Source organism: Leishmania infantum, chromosome 36 (assembly GCF_000002875.2).
Source record: "Leishmania infantum JPCM5 genome chromosome 36".
In the NCBI taxonomy this organism is placed as follows: domain Eukaryota; phylum Euglenozoa; class Kinetoplastea; order Trypanosomatida; family Trypanosomatidae; genus Leishmania; species Leishmania infantum.
Genome location: NC_009420.2, coordinates 424079 through 439284, shown reverse-complemented (window position 1 = coordinate 439284; position 15206 = coordinate 424079). Strand labels below are relative to the sequence as shown.

The 15206-nt window shown below is 58.6% G+C and overlaps 5 protein-coding genes across 5 annotated transcripts; all 5 read right to left on the bottom strand.

The window, feature by feature from the left end:
- Window positions 1–1510: 1510 nt before the first annotated feature.
- On the bottom strand, window positions 1511–5329 carry LINJ_36_1210 (putative endonuclease/exonuclease/phosphatase; the record flags this gene model as incomplete). The annotated part of the gene is made up of 1 exon (XM_001469451.1): window positions 1511–5329. The coding sequence occupies one exon, from the start codon at window positions 5327–5329 to the stop codon at window positions 1511–1513; it is 3819 nt and encodes a 1272-aa protein (XP_001469488.1).
- Window positions 5330–6129: 800 nt separating this feature from the next.
- LINJ_36_1200 (putative short chain 3-hydroxyacyl-CoA dehydrogenase) lies at window positions 6130–7047 on the bottom strand (the record flags this gene model as incomplete). The annotated part of the gene is made up of 1 exon (XM_001469452.1): window positions 6130–7047. One exon carries the CDS (start codon window positions 7045–7047, stop codon window positions 6130–6132), a length of 918 nt encoding a protein of 305 aa, XP_001469489.1.
- A 1116-nt stretch (window positions 7048–8163) lies between these two features.
- LINJ_36_1190 (hypothetical protein, unknown function) lies at window positions 8164–9531 on the bottom strand (the record flags this gene model as incomplete). Its single annotated transcript, XM_001469453.1, has 1 exon — window positions 8164–9531. One exon carries the CDS (start codon window positions 9529–9531, stop codon window positions 8164–8166), a length of 1368 nt encoding a protein of 455 aa, XP_001469490.1.
- Window positions 9532–10695: 1164 nt separating this feature from the next.
- LINJ_36_1180 (conserved hypothetical protein) lies at window positions 10696–11775 on the bottom strand (the record flags this gene model as incomplete). Its single annotated transcript, XM_001469454.1, has 1 exon — window positions 10696–11775. One exon carries the CDS (start codon window positions 11773–11775, stop codon window positions 10696–10698), a length of 1080 nt encoding a protein of 359 aa, XP_001469491.1.
- A 1492-nt stretch (window positions 11776–13267) lies between these two features.
- Window positions 13268–14887, bottom strand: LINJ_36_1170 (conserved hypothetical protein; the record flags this gene model as incomplete). The annotated part of the gene is made up of 1 exon (XM_001469455.1): window positions 13268–14887. The coding sequence occupies one exon, from the start codon at window positions 14885–14887 to the stop codon at window positions 13268–13270; it is 1620 nt and encodes a 539-aa protein (XP_001469492.1).
- Between the last annotated feature and the right edge of the window lie 319 nt (window positions 14888–15206).

Below are 15206 nucleotides of genomic sequence, written 5' to 3'. Positions count from 1 at the left end.
GAGCGCAGCAGCAACAAAACAACAACAAAAAGAAAAACGATATGAAGTGCAACCAGAAGGACGAGAAGAACGATAATAGTAACGATCGTAGTAGCAACAACCAGAAAGAGCTCACGCTACCTACGCCTGATTGTCGACCCTTCCACGCATTTTACAAGAGCACAGAATCTAGACCGCAAGCCGCACCACGGCGTCTATATGCGTGCTGAACACTGTGATTCATGGCACGGGCTCACTCTCTCCCTTACCCTTCGATTATTTTCGGTTCTATTTTGAAGATTATTTAGTCGCACTCTGTCGCTGTCTTCTCGCTCCAGAGATGTACAACAAACATTCGCAAACACACGAGTGATGTGCTCGTCGCTCTTCCCCCTCAGCTTCTTCTTTGCGACCGCGCAGTCCAGGTAGAGAGAACGGCACCGACCATTGAACAGCTCAGCAGCTTACCAAACGGAACCACCAGTGCGGGCGCTGTGGTGAGATCCACATACAATAGAGAACGCAAGGGAGGGAGGGAGGTGCGAACCAAGCTGCGCGCACATGCCCCTCTACAGCTCCACATCATGTAGGCCGGCGACAGAAAAAAAAAGCAATAAGAGAGAAGCAGGAAGTGAATGGGAGGCGTGCACATGCTTCACCAGAAGACACGCGGGGTTCACTGTACACTGGTGTGCTCAGCAAGAGAAAGTTACGCGAGGCGCGGCCACGAAAAATTTTTGCTCGCAGACAGTGCCGATCATGTCATGAGCGCAAAAAGGGAAGACAGGAGGAAGCAGCTTCGAATAGGCAACCGTGGCAGCTGACGGCACACAAAACAAAGCAGGGGAAGCGTCACACGGCGCTCGCTACGCAAGAACGATCAAAAGTGCGTTCCTGCCCTTCTTCGCGTTGTTTTCGAGCTGCACAGCCGTCGCCATGCGTGTCCGCGCTTCGAGCACCACGGAACCCAGTCACATCCCCTGTATCCGCCGGCGAAAAAGGCGCCGCCGTGCCTCACAGCATCTCATGGACATAGAGTGAGAGAGCTGTGGATCCGAAGCCTCCTCCCCCCCCAAACGATACCACTACGGTTACCAACATAAATCCCCACCGCAGAGACGAGAGACCAAAGAAGAAAACAAGCGAAAAAAAACACGAATATCATAAAAATGGTGAGCAGAAACAAAAAGCGTGAAGGCAGCAAATGGGCAAGACACACAAAAAAAAAACGAAAAAAAAGACGAGAGGGAGAGGAGTCGCACCAGCCGAACATCAAGAACAGAGAGACACACACCGCCGCAACTGCCGCCCCGTGTACGTATATATATATATATATATATGCGCTTGTGTGTAGGCACAACGAACGCGCACCCGGGTTGAGGGGGTTCGACGAGGAGGTGTGCGGCAAAAAGAAAACTGAAAAGGGTCAGCAGCACGCACGTAGGCCAGGGAAGAAAATACATTCAAGAAAGATGCGCCCTTGCTTACACAAGAGGTGCTTGGAAGCAAGTATCTACGCCTACCCACTGTCTCAGCCGGTGTAGGCCCGCGTGCCGACGTCGAAGAGGGCCACGACGGGACGGTGGTCGCTCGAGCGGACATTTGGGACGTCTGTGTAGAGCCGAATGGCGACGCGTCGGGCAGCCGAGCTCATCCTTTTTTTGTACAAGATGCGGTCACAGTAGGCCGGCATGCGGTTCTTTTTGTGCGAAAAGTTGTACTCGTTGAGGGTGACGCCGCCGCCGGCCGATACTTCGTACTTGTACGTTGGGCGGAAGAGAAGATTCCCCTCCTGGAATCCTTGAAACACCTTCCCGCGGGCCCGCTCAAGGCTCAGCTGGTCGTTGTTGATCAGGATAGATCGAATGTTGCTGTGGTGCTGGATGACGTATTCGATGGCCTTGCGAGTGCCGTTGATGCGGTAGTTCAGGTCGCCGCCGAACAAGGTGAGGTCGAATTCCTCTGTCACGTCGCGGCGCATTTTTCGCTTGTGCTCAACTTCAGACACAACGGGCAGCCTTAAAGGCATCACACCCTCCTCAGGGTTGTTGTCCTCCCAATAATCAGCCTCGTCGTCCTCATCGCTTGCCTCCTCCTCATCGTCACCATCCAGCACTTTCTTCCGACCCAGCAACAGCTTGAAGAACTTACGATACGGGCCGCGGCGGCCAAGCTGCAGGCCATAGACAATCTGCCGGTAGTCCTTGTTGCGGTTGCTGACAGCGCCTTGGTGCGCCGTAAGGTGCGCGGTGATGAACAGCAGCGTCATGTAATTCGGCGTGACGTTATCTGGTCTGCCGTCACTCGAGGCGTCGTCGTCACCGTCCCCACGTTCCTGCCGATCCATGTCGTTCTCGGAGTGCTGTGTGTGCCGGTGAGAGTGCTCGGCATCGGCGTGCTCAGTCGTCAGCTCAGACGAGGTGTTGCGACTCATCACCTCGGCAGGCGAGAAGACCCCGTCATTTTCTAAGACAGTGTCACCGTCGTCGCAGAAGAGGTTTCCTGTGCTGTTGCCATCGGGCAAGCTGTGCTGCTGCAGCAGCTTGCCATATTCGCCGTCAGCGTCGTGTAGCATGTACGGATTGCTCATCACAGGCGGAGGTATTCCAACGGCGCAGTCCGCGGAGGATTTCGACAACATGAAACCAGCGCTAATTTCTCTCCCCTTTACCATTGAGCTGTCGAGATTTTGAGGTGTGGTAGCGGATCGCTTTATCGGCGTGCCTCGCGCCCCGGACGCCTTACTCTTCAGCGGTGGGGCCTGCGGAGCAGAAGCAGTCGCGAGATGTGCTTTCGCACGATGGGGGGGCGCTGCGTCTTTAGGCGTCAGAGATAAGACTAGTCCCACAGCAACGCCGCCCTTATTCCCTCCCAGGCCGTTCAGCAGCCCCGTCTTCACGTGCGACGCGTGGGCCCGTGATATGTAGTGAGCCACGTCGCGGCGACGAGCAAAAACGAGCATCTGCACCGCCCACATATGGTGCTGGCAGACCAGCTCGTACTGCCCACCAAGGCAGGCCTGCGAAACTATCTTCGTCCACCGGCGCTGGTGCTTGTTTGACATCACATAGGGGCCGTTTTCCTGGGTGCCGACCACCACCAAGTGTGCGTTGGGGTAGATGCAGTGGGCGGAAACCTCGCCGGTGCGTGGCCTCTTGCTTGCCATGTTCCAGGTAACGTACGCGATACGCAGCGGCTTGCCGGGGGTCCACATCTTGCCGTCACCCCGCAGTAAGTCATCGGGGCAGCAGCGAGGGATCGGGAACGTCTCCCGAGTCGATAAGGCAGGGTTGTTTGCACGGGTGAGGGGAAAGCTGCCTGCAGTCCCGTTTTCTGTCTCGTCGCGGTGTGAACTCTGCACGTTGGCAGAGTTTAGGATTCCCACACATGACTGGCTGGACTTTGCTGCGGTCGTACTGAAGATCGGCACGGTCGCGGTCGCTTCGTGCGAACAAGCGCCGCTTCCCGTGCCCACGCTGACGGTTCGCACCGTCGACTTGACCAATTCGTCACGACGACAACGCGCGGGTGACTCACCGCCGGAGGCACAGTTGCATATGGACGACCAAAGAACGGTGCGCTGCACGAACTGGCGCGCCAGCAAATCTACCTCCGTGTTATCTGACCGGGACGGCGCCGCATGTAGTCTAGGCGTCGCCTCACCCCTCCGCGGGCCCTGCTCGACAGTGCGTGCCAGCCGACGATCGGCGTGTTGATTGGCGTAATCTTCCGTAGGAGCTGGGCTGCACGCCCTTTGGCTGGACCGCGGGGCGGCCTCGTCGCCTTCACCGGTGCTTTGCGAGTGTGGGCACGCGTCATTTTCGTCGTGGCTCTGCACGCTCGCACTTGTAAGGCAGACGGGCATGCGAGGGCCACCAGTGCTAGCGGCTGGCTTCCGAGGACAGTGAAGGACGTGCTGTCCCGATAGAGTCGGCGCTGTAGTAGCGGGGGCTGTCGGCGTCAACGGAGGAGGCGCAGGGTCGCTGACGCGCAGCAGCGACGGACCGCGGGACGGATCTCTATCCGTCAGTGTGGAACGGAACGATGAAGTTGGGAACGTCGCGCCCATGGCGGCGGTAGTGTTCACGTTCCCCGCTGCCGAGGGATCAAAGTCGTGCCGGGTGCTGCACGTAGTGTTATTGTTGCTGCCTGCCCCGCTCCCCCCGAGGGGCGGCAGCGATCTGGGATACACGCCTATGTCCCTCGTCGACGGCAGCGCCGTGGCGGCGGGCATACTCCCCCTCGTCTGACTTGTCGGCGGCGTCGACTTCACCGATTCAGCGTGCCTTGTGGCCTGCGTTCCAGCGTACTCCGTCATCCCTGTACGAAGGGGAAAGTGTGTCGCTATATGAAAGGGAAAGCGGCCGATGACCGAGCAGTGAAACGAGCAAGCGAAGGGCCCGCTAAACCCTTTTTGTTTCTTCACTACAGGCGCAGGGCGGTACGGGGCAACAGGCAGAGGCAGCCCAAAGTGCCACACATACAAACGCGGTGCTGCTCGGGGAGAGATGTGGATGGGGAGTGTCGCGGAGTGCGCGATGGAGTTGACAGAGAACAGATAGGGAGAGAGAGAGAGACGACGCAAACGAATGCATGAGAACAACGACGAGGTAAAGGACAACGAGACGTTGCTGGCGCACAAACAGAGAAGCGAGGAGAACGAGAGGGATCCGATGCACATGCAGACACACAAGTCAGGAAGACAGAGAGTTTCCTCACAAACGACGCCGAGCACCGCAGCCGATGAGCTCCTCCTCCAGCTTCTCGGCATGCCCGTTCGACAAAGTGAAGAGGTCCGCAAGCGCAGACGCGTACGCAACCACAGCGCACCTACCCCTGTTGCGCCACAGCTGCCTCCTCCTCGCCGCGGGCGAGTCGTCCGGCAGTTGAAATGGAAAGACGCGTCTAACCGGCGCCAGACGGAGGCGCGGTGTGGACTGCATGCCTCGCGCCAAAGCGGTCCGCGTCCGGGGTGGCATGCTCGAGGGCGGACGCCGCGGGTGCTCCACGTGCATGCCGGATGCGCGCAGGGAGGAAGGCCACCAGCCCCCGGCCAGGCTCCTCCGAGACCCTGCACATCCTGCCTGTGTGCCATGCTTCTCCGTCTCAGTCGCCTCCACCCGCGGCATGCCATCACGTGGTGCGGTGACGCTTCACATGGGAGGCTCTGGAGGACTCGGCGGTGCACGTCGGGAGTGCTCTCATCCCGCTTCCGGCATCTCTGCCCCGTGAAAGCCCACCCCGGTCGGATCGAGGAGAGATGCCGCGTGTCTCGTACACACGCGCTTTGAGGCGCATTGGTATGAGTTTTGCTTTCGGTAATGTTTGCTGAACCGTCGACACGGTTCATAGTGAGCTCGTACGCATGTGATCATAACCTCACGTCTCGGTTGGCCACAAACAGCACAGGGCTGTCCGCCGACACCAAGTGCCCGCAGCCATACCCGTGGGTACGCTGCAGGCTCCTGGATGCCTCACAAAGAGTGAGCACCGAACGCGATGATACCAGGCTGCGCTGTCCCCCGTATTCAGGGGGCGCTAATGCGGCAATGGACGAAAAAAAACAACACGAGAGAGACACAGGCAGGAAGACCGAGAAATACATCATGCTCAAGAGAACGGCGCATGAAGACACACACACACACACACACGCATACGACGCGGCATCGCTGCCCGGGAAGGACTGAACTTTAACGTGAACGCATGGTGCCATCAAATTGCTGTTTTGCCCAAGTTACTTCGTGCTTTCAAGAAAAAAAGGGAAAAGAAAGCAAGCGGTGCATCTCACACTAAAGCAGAGCCGAATCGCGAGTTAACAGTGACGCCCCTCGGACACCCCGCATCAGCGATGAACACAGAAGAGGGCAGGGCGATCAAGTATGGAAAGCAGCGAGCACGATCGCATGAGGAGAAGCTCGAGACAATCACAAGACCACAACGCCCCTTCCTTCTCGTAAGGCGCACAAAGGGATGCGTTGCATCAATAGAAAAAAAAACGGGACCGATATGGTTTGGATGTCTTGCATCCTTGTCCTTGACGGCTCCACACGCGGCAGAAATCAAAAAAAAAATAGTGCTCGTTGCACGCATGAAGAAGGCTGTGCCGGGGCCTCAGGACAGAACGTAATGAGTGGAGGAAAGATCCGTCTTTCAGGATTCGATTTTGCGGCCCTTGCTGTCGTACTTGTAGTAGCCCTCGCCAGTCTTCTTACCCAGCTTGCCAGCGGCAACCCGTTCATTGATTAGCGGCGAGGGCTTGAAGAGCGGCTCGTTGGGGTACTGTGCATGCCAGCCGTCGACAATGAACTTGATAACATCGATGCCAACACTGTCACAGAGTTCAAAAGGTCCCATCGGGTAGCCGCAGCCGAACTTCATAGCAGTGTCCACATCCCGGAAAGTCGCGACGCCACGCTCCACCAGCCTGCACGCCTCCATTTGATATGGCACGAGAAGGCGGTTCACGATAAAGCCCTCCGTGTCCTTCGCAACAACAGGGATCTTCCCTACCTTCTTGCCGAAGGCGGTAAGCTGCTCGATGATGGCTGGGCTCACTTCCTCTGTGCGCACCACCTCGAGCAGCTTCATCATCGGCACGGGCGAGAAGAAGTGCATGCCGGCAAATCGGTCCTTGCGTGTCGTTGCGGACGCCATCTCCGTGATGCTCAGAGACGACGTGTTCGAGCAGAACACCGTCGACGTCGGCGCCATCTTGTCCAGGCGGCCAAAGAGCTCCTTCTTCGCGCCGATGTTCTCCACAATCGCCTCGATGATCAGCTCCGCGCCGCCAGCAGCCACGGCTTCGTCCGTCGTGAACGTGACGTGAGAAAGCACCGTGTCCACGAATGCCTTCATCTTGCCCTGATCACCGTCGCACTTTTTGTTGGCGATCCGCAGCAACGACGTCTCGATCGACTTGCGCGACGCGTCCAGCCGCGCCTGTGAGACCTCCACCACAGTCACCGGGACACCCGCCTGAGCTGTGATCTGCGCGATGCCGCTGCCCATCGTGCCGCCGCCCCACACGGCAAGCGACTTGAAGAGCGCGGAGGCGGTGCAACGAAGCATCGCAGAGGGGCTACTGATAGAGGCTGCGAGACGAATACACAAGAAAAAGAGGGCGGAGAGGTCACGCAGAAGAGCAAAGCGCCTAAATCAGGGCGGCTGTCGCATGTGGCTGGTGCGCCCAAGATGGTCAGCGTGAGGGGTTGCCGGCAGAGTCGCGCGGTCACTTTCTCGCTGTTGAGTTTCTTGTTGCCAGAGTAGCGTTGAAAACATAGATCGCGGTCCTACATCGGACTACCAGCAAGAAGGTCGAAGTGGCGAGGGCAGAATAAGCCGCAGTTGGGGGGGGGGATTGAACGGGCAGGAGAATAGAGTCAAGGAGGGCGATCATGCCAGGCACATGTCCCCGAGTAGCCCTGGCGTTGCGCTGGCGGCGCTGAGCACGAGAGACGAGGATGGTAACATTTCACGCATTTACCAGTAAAGTGGACATCTGCACAGCTGCGCACGACAACTAGAAGCAGTAGAATAAACGAGCATCCCCTCCCCTAACCGCTTTGGGGGGGAGGGAGGGGAGGGCACAAAGAGCTCGCCGAGGCATCCGCTGAAGAAGAGAGCGATATGCCCCCGTAAACTCTTGTTTCTGCGGCAGCGAGACTCGAGAGCTGGTGCTGTCGCTGCAGGAGCTTCTTCCCTATCCTCATCCCCCCCCTGTTTTCCTTTCCACTCTCTCTATATTTGTCTGCTTCGGGTTTACTCTTCCGCTCCACTCTAGGCACATCGCCGATATCCCCTCACACGCATCTCCCTCACGTTCCCTCTCTCCCTTCCGCTTCCTTCCACGCACCATCCGCTCGGTGTTGAACACACGGCGGGAAGACGACGGGGAGACAACGGAGGAAGGAGAGAGAGGAGAAAGAAGGCATTCAAAAAGAAAAAAGACAGCGGCCCAGCCCCAATGCACGGCGCTTTACGCCCCACCACTGGCAGGCACACATCAGCCGCAGCGGGGAGCGGGAGAGTAGAGGAGGGGAGTGGAGGGAGAAGTAAAAGAGACGCTTACCCGACCCGGGCAGCAAACGCGGCTACCGCCCTTCTCGTCTGTCGCCTTCACGGAAAACAGCGAGCGAGAGACGGAGGAGAAACACAGAATAGAAAGACACCTCGCAGAAGCCCATCTTACAAGTCGTCTTGATCCTCATCGCTGCCGCGAGTCACCGCTACCGCCTCTTCCAGCTTCGGCACCATACGCGGGATAAAGGTATGTCCGCCTCGCACGTCCTTGTGTGTGAGCTGCGCGTCATGAGACGCGATAAACTGCGTCACGCCCTCGGCGGAGAAGGTGCCGACAAAGTTGTAGTACTTAGCGGGATGGTCCAAGGAAAGGAAAAGTACATCAGGGAAGCCGTTATGGCCCACATCAAAGTACTCGCGCACGGCATCGCTACCTTGCCGGTCGACAACGACGAGCGACACCTTTTGCGCCTCACGCCCCATTATTTCCAGTAGCTTGACGGAGACAAGCGCAAGTACCTTTACAGCGTTGTCCTTTGCCGCCGAATCTTGCGCAGAGTCGACAAAGGCAGCGAGGCAGCGGTGCTTCTTGGGCAGCTGCACACACTCCTTCGTCCAGGCAGCTTGGTCCTTCACAAGAATCGGCTCACGTGCCATCTGAAGTCGCTCCTCCTCCGCAATATCAAGCTGCCGCTCAATCAGCTGTCCCATCATGTACACGCGGCGGCTTTCTGCTACTTCGAGGAAGTGCTGATTTTGCGTAGACTCTGCCTTCGCCACGAGCGCGGCGACAGTGTCCGTGATGTGCGTCGACAGAAACGCCAGCGCCTCCCGATAGGAGAGCGAGGTGGCCGTCGCCGGCATTCGGACTACGCGGTCTGACTCACCGGCGCCGCCGCCATCGTCCGCTGCGGCCCTGTGAAGCACCAGCAGGACGGGTAGTTCATCTTTGCTAGTGATGTTGTACCGCTGTGCAATGAGAGTCGCGTTAGGTGCGGCGAACGCGTTCGGCACGACGCCGAACACAGCATCGAGGGCAAAGTGTTGACTGAGGGCGAGGTAGCCGCCCGGGGTGTAGCTCGTGGAGGGAAAGTACAGCACATGCGGGAGCGTGGGGTACTGAGGGTACTGAGCGAAGAAGCGGGCGAGATCGACGTCGTTGTGCACGCGATGCGTGACCGAAGAGGAGATGCATGACAGACCCCACGACATGATGTGCGCTATATCGATGTTGCCCTCATACGCAATGGGCATTTTCAATGCCTTGCCGCCCTCAGCCGGCGTGTCGCCGACGCCTTGGAAGAATAGGATGATCGGACCACCACTGCCGGCGTTCATGGCTCCTAGCAGCTGTTGCCCGATTTCCGACGACGTGGGCGCGTGCGCTACCTCAATCCCAAACGCATCGAACCCCTTCGAGACGCTCTGCATCAGTGGAGCCCAGAAGTTCGTCACCGCGGAGCCTTGATGGTCAAAGACGAACACGACGACAGGGTTTGAGCTGAGCGTCATATGACGATGGTACGACTGCATCGTCGTAAAAGCATGCGCTAGCGGGCCAAACGGTCCGACGGCTCCGTCGCCGTGTCTGCCTGTTTGCGCCATCCCGCCTTTCACACTCACTGACAGTAGCAGCAGCGCCCCCACGACGAGCAATAGCGAGAAGCCATCCCATCGGCCTCCTCGCTCACGGCGTGAGCGCCAGTACCTCATTGCAGCTGAGGGCGTGCGTGCGCGTGCGAGCCGCCGACGAGGGCCGTATGTCTCTCCTCCACCCCTTCACTGCCTAGCGGGAGTTGATCGCCACCTTTTTAGGCAGACCTTGCGCCTCCCGGAGAGGAGAGATGTGCGGTGCGCCGTAGGTCTGTTGCGCGCCATGTACGAAGCACAGAGAGACAGGGACAGGGCAAGGTCGAGAGAGCAAAAGAGAGAGAGAAGACGGTCAGCAGTCAACGCATGGGCAAACACATGTACACTGCAGCGCTTGCATGAGCACGCCGGCCCTCCGAGAATTGGTTTCAGGAGTCCGGAGTAGCATTCCATCTGGCGAGAGCGTCATAAGCGTATGAGTATTTGGCTGTCATGCCAGAAATAGAAAGCCAGCGCATAAGGAAAACCAGGTCGGACAACGCTCGTACAGCCCAATCGACGCAGGACCGCATGTCGCGGATGAAAGAATGGCAAAGCTTGAACGCTGGTCCATTGGCGGTTCCGTTTCCTTGCCGATCACGCGCGCGCTGCACGTCGCAAACTAAAGACCAAGACGCACGCACACGCAGACACACACACGCGCGCGAAAAAAAAATGCGCCGAAAGAGATGATGGTACGGAGAGAGATGAAGCGAAAGAGAGCGAGCGCTCAGTCATCCATCAGAAGAACACGCTAGAAAAAAAAAGGCGAGAAGGAAGGGCATGGTGCGTCGCCAACGGTGGACAACAGGGCAGGAAAGAGCCACGTCTGTGCAGCCGGCGGTCACCCAAGTACCCCATCACCCACACACACGCACACACGTAAGCATCCAAGTGTAGAAGAGACTCGCGAACACACCCCTTTCATCCCACAACACACCTACCCAGTAGCCTGGGCGCTGGTGCCTACTTCTCGCAGACCATGATGCGCACCCCACCACACACTAGCACTCATAAGGGCTCACTGAAAGAGCGCCTGCAGCTGTGGGACCCTCGGTCGAGCCACAACTACTCGGTAGCTGCCGCCTCCGCGTCGGCCATGGCCTTCTCGCGAGCGTCGCGTTGCTTGATGTGGTTCATGTAGCCAAAGCGCGCCTGGGTCCAGTACCACACCTGGTCCTGGTTCGGGAACTCCTCGAGCGGTCTCTGCCACCAGAAGCACTCCGTCTCCCAGTCCTTTGGCACGCCGAACGGGCGGATCAAGCTGCGCCCAGGGTAGTACATGTTGCTACTCATCGCCCGCATCGCTGTCACCGACATGGCGTTGCGGGCAAAGAGGTAGAGTGTGCCGAAAAGCATCATGAACAACGGAATCTCGCGCCACCCAACACGCATGTTGTTGTCGCTCCACGAGCGGAACCAGCTGTACCGCTCCACCTCAGACACAAGACCCTCCTCTTCGATGCCAAAGTAGAACTCCTTCTTGCACTGCAACTTCGGCACCTCATACCCCGGCGGCGGCCAGTCTGGGTTCCAGGAGCGGGTACGGATGGTAGGCTGAATCTCGTCCCACTTGGTCAGCGTGTGCGACCAGTGGTACCAGGTCTGCCGGTTCAGCAATTCCTTGGGCACACTACGAAAGCCAGGACGGTTGCGCTGCCACGCCTCGCCGGGGTAGTAGAACTCCTCCGCATCCCATTGTTCCTTGACCGCGTACGCAGCGGCTACCTTTCTGTCCACGCCAGGCTTTGTGTACTCGTCAAAGTACTCGTACAGTCGGTATTTGTGCGGCGTGTGCAGACTCCCGTGGCTCATCGTCGAGTTGTCCTCGCGCGAGCCTTGGTAGAACTGCTCACGCCCTTCCCGACTGCGGAACTCGGACTGGGAGTTGATGTTCTCGTCGACGCGGTGGTAGTCCCACTTCTCGCGCGGTCGTTGCGTGAAGAAGCGCTGGCTCTCCAACTCTTCCTTCGTGACACGGGTCGACTTGCCCCCGTACGGCAGCGTCCAGCCATGAAAACTGGCGAATTGAAAGCCGTGGTACCCGCGTCGAGCCACCGCATAGGCAGCGCTGCTAGCGGCTGCGGAGCCGGCGGAGCGCGGGAGCGCCGCTAGAGTCGGACGCGACGTCGATGCACAGCGGAGCATTGGAGCTACTAGACACAGCAGAGGGCGTACGCAGCGGAAGGGCACATATCCACGCACTATGCGCCGATCGCAGAGAAGTCACGCGGCCCTATGCACGCGAGACGACAGCAAAGCGCGAGAAGCCGGATAGGTGCCACACCAGCAGAAAAAAAAAAGAAAACAAGTTGAAAACAAAAAAGGGGCAGAGCAGGCAAGGTACGGCGTGCTACGGGGAGAAGTACGCCAATGGAAAACTAAGATACGCGGTCGGGTGGCTACGTTGGACCGTGTGCAGCTGCGGTCAAGAGGGCCGCCGAGATGGAGAGCGGAGGGAGACAGGCAAGCGACAACAATCCGAATAACGGGCTAACAAGAGGGCAAGACCTAGGAGATAGAACTACAGAAAGACAGCAACGAAAAAGACGGCAGACAGCAGCGACGTCGATCCTAACAGAGACGGTGTAGAAAGGCGCTGAGGTCAGGGACAGAGGAGGACGGTGGTGGTGCTGGGAGGAGCGGGGAGGCGGCTCCGACGGCACCTTCTAAAGGAGAAACCTAACAAAAAGTAAAACACTATAGAAAGACGGACGTTCACCGCGAAAAGCCACGCGGCCGCCTCGCTCCAGTGACGGCTAACGCACGTAGACAAAAACGCCCGTAGAGCACACAAAACAGAAAAAGCGTGAAGGCGTCTGCGGCCCTCTTTTCGGGTCGGAAGGCGGCACTACGTATATCGGGAGGAGTAGGGGTGGGAAGGATAGAGGGCCGAAGGTGGAGGTGGGAGGCAAACGTACGCGCACGTGCAGCCGCGCCGTTGAAAGGCTCAGGACACTCTGCGAGTAGCTGGGGATAAGAAGAAGCAGTGCCTTCACCTTCCTTTCTTCTGCCTACCGTGCCAATGCTGCGCGTGCGGAGATTGCGGTGATGGCAGGGAGGACGAAGGCAGCATGTGTAAAAAGTGTGGGTAGCGCCGCAAAACACGATTGGCGCCATCGGCGACGTGGAGGTGAGGCGGTCGAAAAGGCACAACAAAAGAAGGAGGTGAAGCAGGAGTGAGATAGTGAGAGAGCGGAAAGCACGGGAGGCAACCAGGCACCCTCGCGGCTGAAGGTGAGCCGGCATTGCCAGTTAGCGTCAGCGATAGGGACAGCGACAGAGTAAGCAGAAGAGCAACACCGGAACGAGGCACCAGTGAGCCTTTGCTCCACCCTTTTCCCCAAGCCTCCCCCTTTCCATAGAAGAATGAACATAGCGCGTCAACTTGACATGTGCAACGATGGGTAACGTGAGTCACCGTGTTCGGTTGCTTGATAGGTAGAGCAGCAGTGGCACGTGAACAGCAGAAGTAGAACAGCAATCGAGCAAACAAACAAACAAATTTAAAACGTTAGCAGAGCGCACCTTGAGACAGCAGAGGGCCGCGACATCTAAACGGTGCCATCACACGCGTCACGGCGCGCGATGAGAGTCCTCAGCGGGGACGACCGCCGCTTTCCACTCCCACCTGTGGTGCTTATGCGGCCCGAAGTCGCCTTTTGGCAGTCATCGCCCGAGGAGCCCTTCGCCACTCCTCTCGCGTCAGATACACAGAGAGCTCCTGCAGGACGAGGTGCGACTCATGCGTCAGCAGCTCCGTCAACGCATCGACCTGCATGAGTTGCTGGAGAAGCGATGCGGGTGGGTCTGGCACAAGCCACTCTCTGATTGCGGGGGTGGGTGTGCTCCCGTCCTGCGTCCTCGGCTTCTTCGGAGTCGGTGCACCGCGGGCGTTGCAGGGCTGCAGGAAATCTTCCCTGCTCAGCCGCTGCAGGACGAGCAGAACTGCCTCGGCAGAAACATCGAAGGGGCAGCGTAGCGCACGATAGGCCTCTACCTCGTCAGCCTTCAATTCTCCACGGCCACCACGCGCGCTCGGCGCTTTTGTAAAGACGAACGCGGCAAACAGCAGGTAAGTCAGCTCCGCCGGCCTTAGCAAGCGCCGCTCGCCGCCGGACGTGCTTTTCTCCATTAAGCGGTGGACGCCGTCAAGCGCCGCCACCTCGCAAGGTCGCAGCGCCTCGCCGGTGCGAGCTCTGCCAGCACTGCCCCGGCTCACCTCGCCGAGCGAGGAGCAAGCAGCATTCTCTTCCCCAGCACTCTCCGCATCAAACGCGGCGCCCTCTCCATCGGCGCAAAGGAGACGTCCACATGAGACGTGGTTTGCGACCACGCCGTGCGTGACTGTGGCACCAGCTGGTGCCAGGGCGCTCGATACCGCCGGGTCTGAGGAGAAGCTGCTCTCCCATCCAGAGCGGAGTGGGTCAGACGGCATCGAGACCGCAGCGCTTTCGTCCACGGCAAGGGGGACTCTTCCTGTCGCTGTTGCCACTGCCGACGTCGTCCTGCCTGTCATCTGCCTATGAATCTGCTGCAGTAGCGGGTGCCGTATGGCGACGGAGAAGAGGTGGTGGCTAGTGTCCACGGACCCGATATGCACATGGTGTTTGACCTCGTCCTGGTAAAGTCGGGCCATATGCTCGCTGGCTGGCGCAAAACAGGGAGGCTCGTAGGAAGCGGGGGTCACCGCGTCATAGTAGGTGAGGCGCATCGTGAGAACACGCTCAGAGAGCATCGGCGGCAGACTCTCCACCACATCCATCAGCCGCTCCAGGATTGAGGTGAGTAGGTGCTGAATCTCTTGCTTCGAGCACCGCCGCTTGCGGTATGTGGGTATGCCGACAGCGCCGCCGCTACTTTGCGAGACTGCCGTCGTGTTGGCACCATCTGCTATGGTTTGTGCGGCGTTGAGCGTCATCTGCGCCCGCTCTCCGTCGCCGGTGTAGTTGAAGCCGAAGCAGTAGCTCTCCAGCAGCTCGCGGCACGCCGCGTCGTATACGCACAGAGACATCTCTTTTAGATAGTTGCGGTTTAGGGCGTCAAAGGCGCCCTTCTCGATCCACTCCGAGATTGTGACGGACTCGGTGGTTGATGGTATGAGCTGGCGGAGTGGAAGACCAAGAAACGGGCGCTGCTCATAGGCATTGTCGCTGCAGAGCCCCCTTGCATACGTGATGCACGAAACGGAGGCGCGCACAAAGTTTCGAATCGCCGCCAGACTCTGCGTCTGGTTCACGGCTGTCACGGTCGACGTCATGCCAAGGCCACAGCGTAAAACACAAGGCTCGATGTAGGGCAGCTCGCTGCACGCGTCTCATTACAGCTGGGGTAGCCGAAGCGGCACGGGGCGGGCACTTTTATTCGCCATGCACCGCCCCTCCGTACGGGAACAGCGCAGAACGTGTCTTGCACACCGCCGACAACGACCAGTGAAAGAGGAAAGAAAAGAGAGCACTACAAGAGAGAGAGATTGAAGGGAGAGAGCCCAATACATACATATATATATATGCAGGCAGCGACATGCGCCAACGAGGCGAGGTGAGAGAAGCACCGGCAGGAGAGGCTGAGTACGGCCT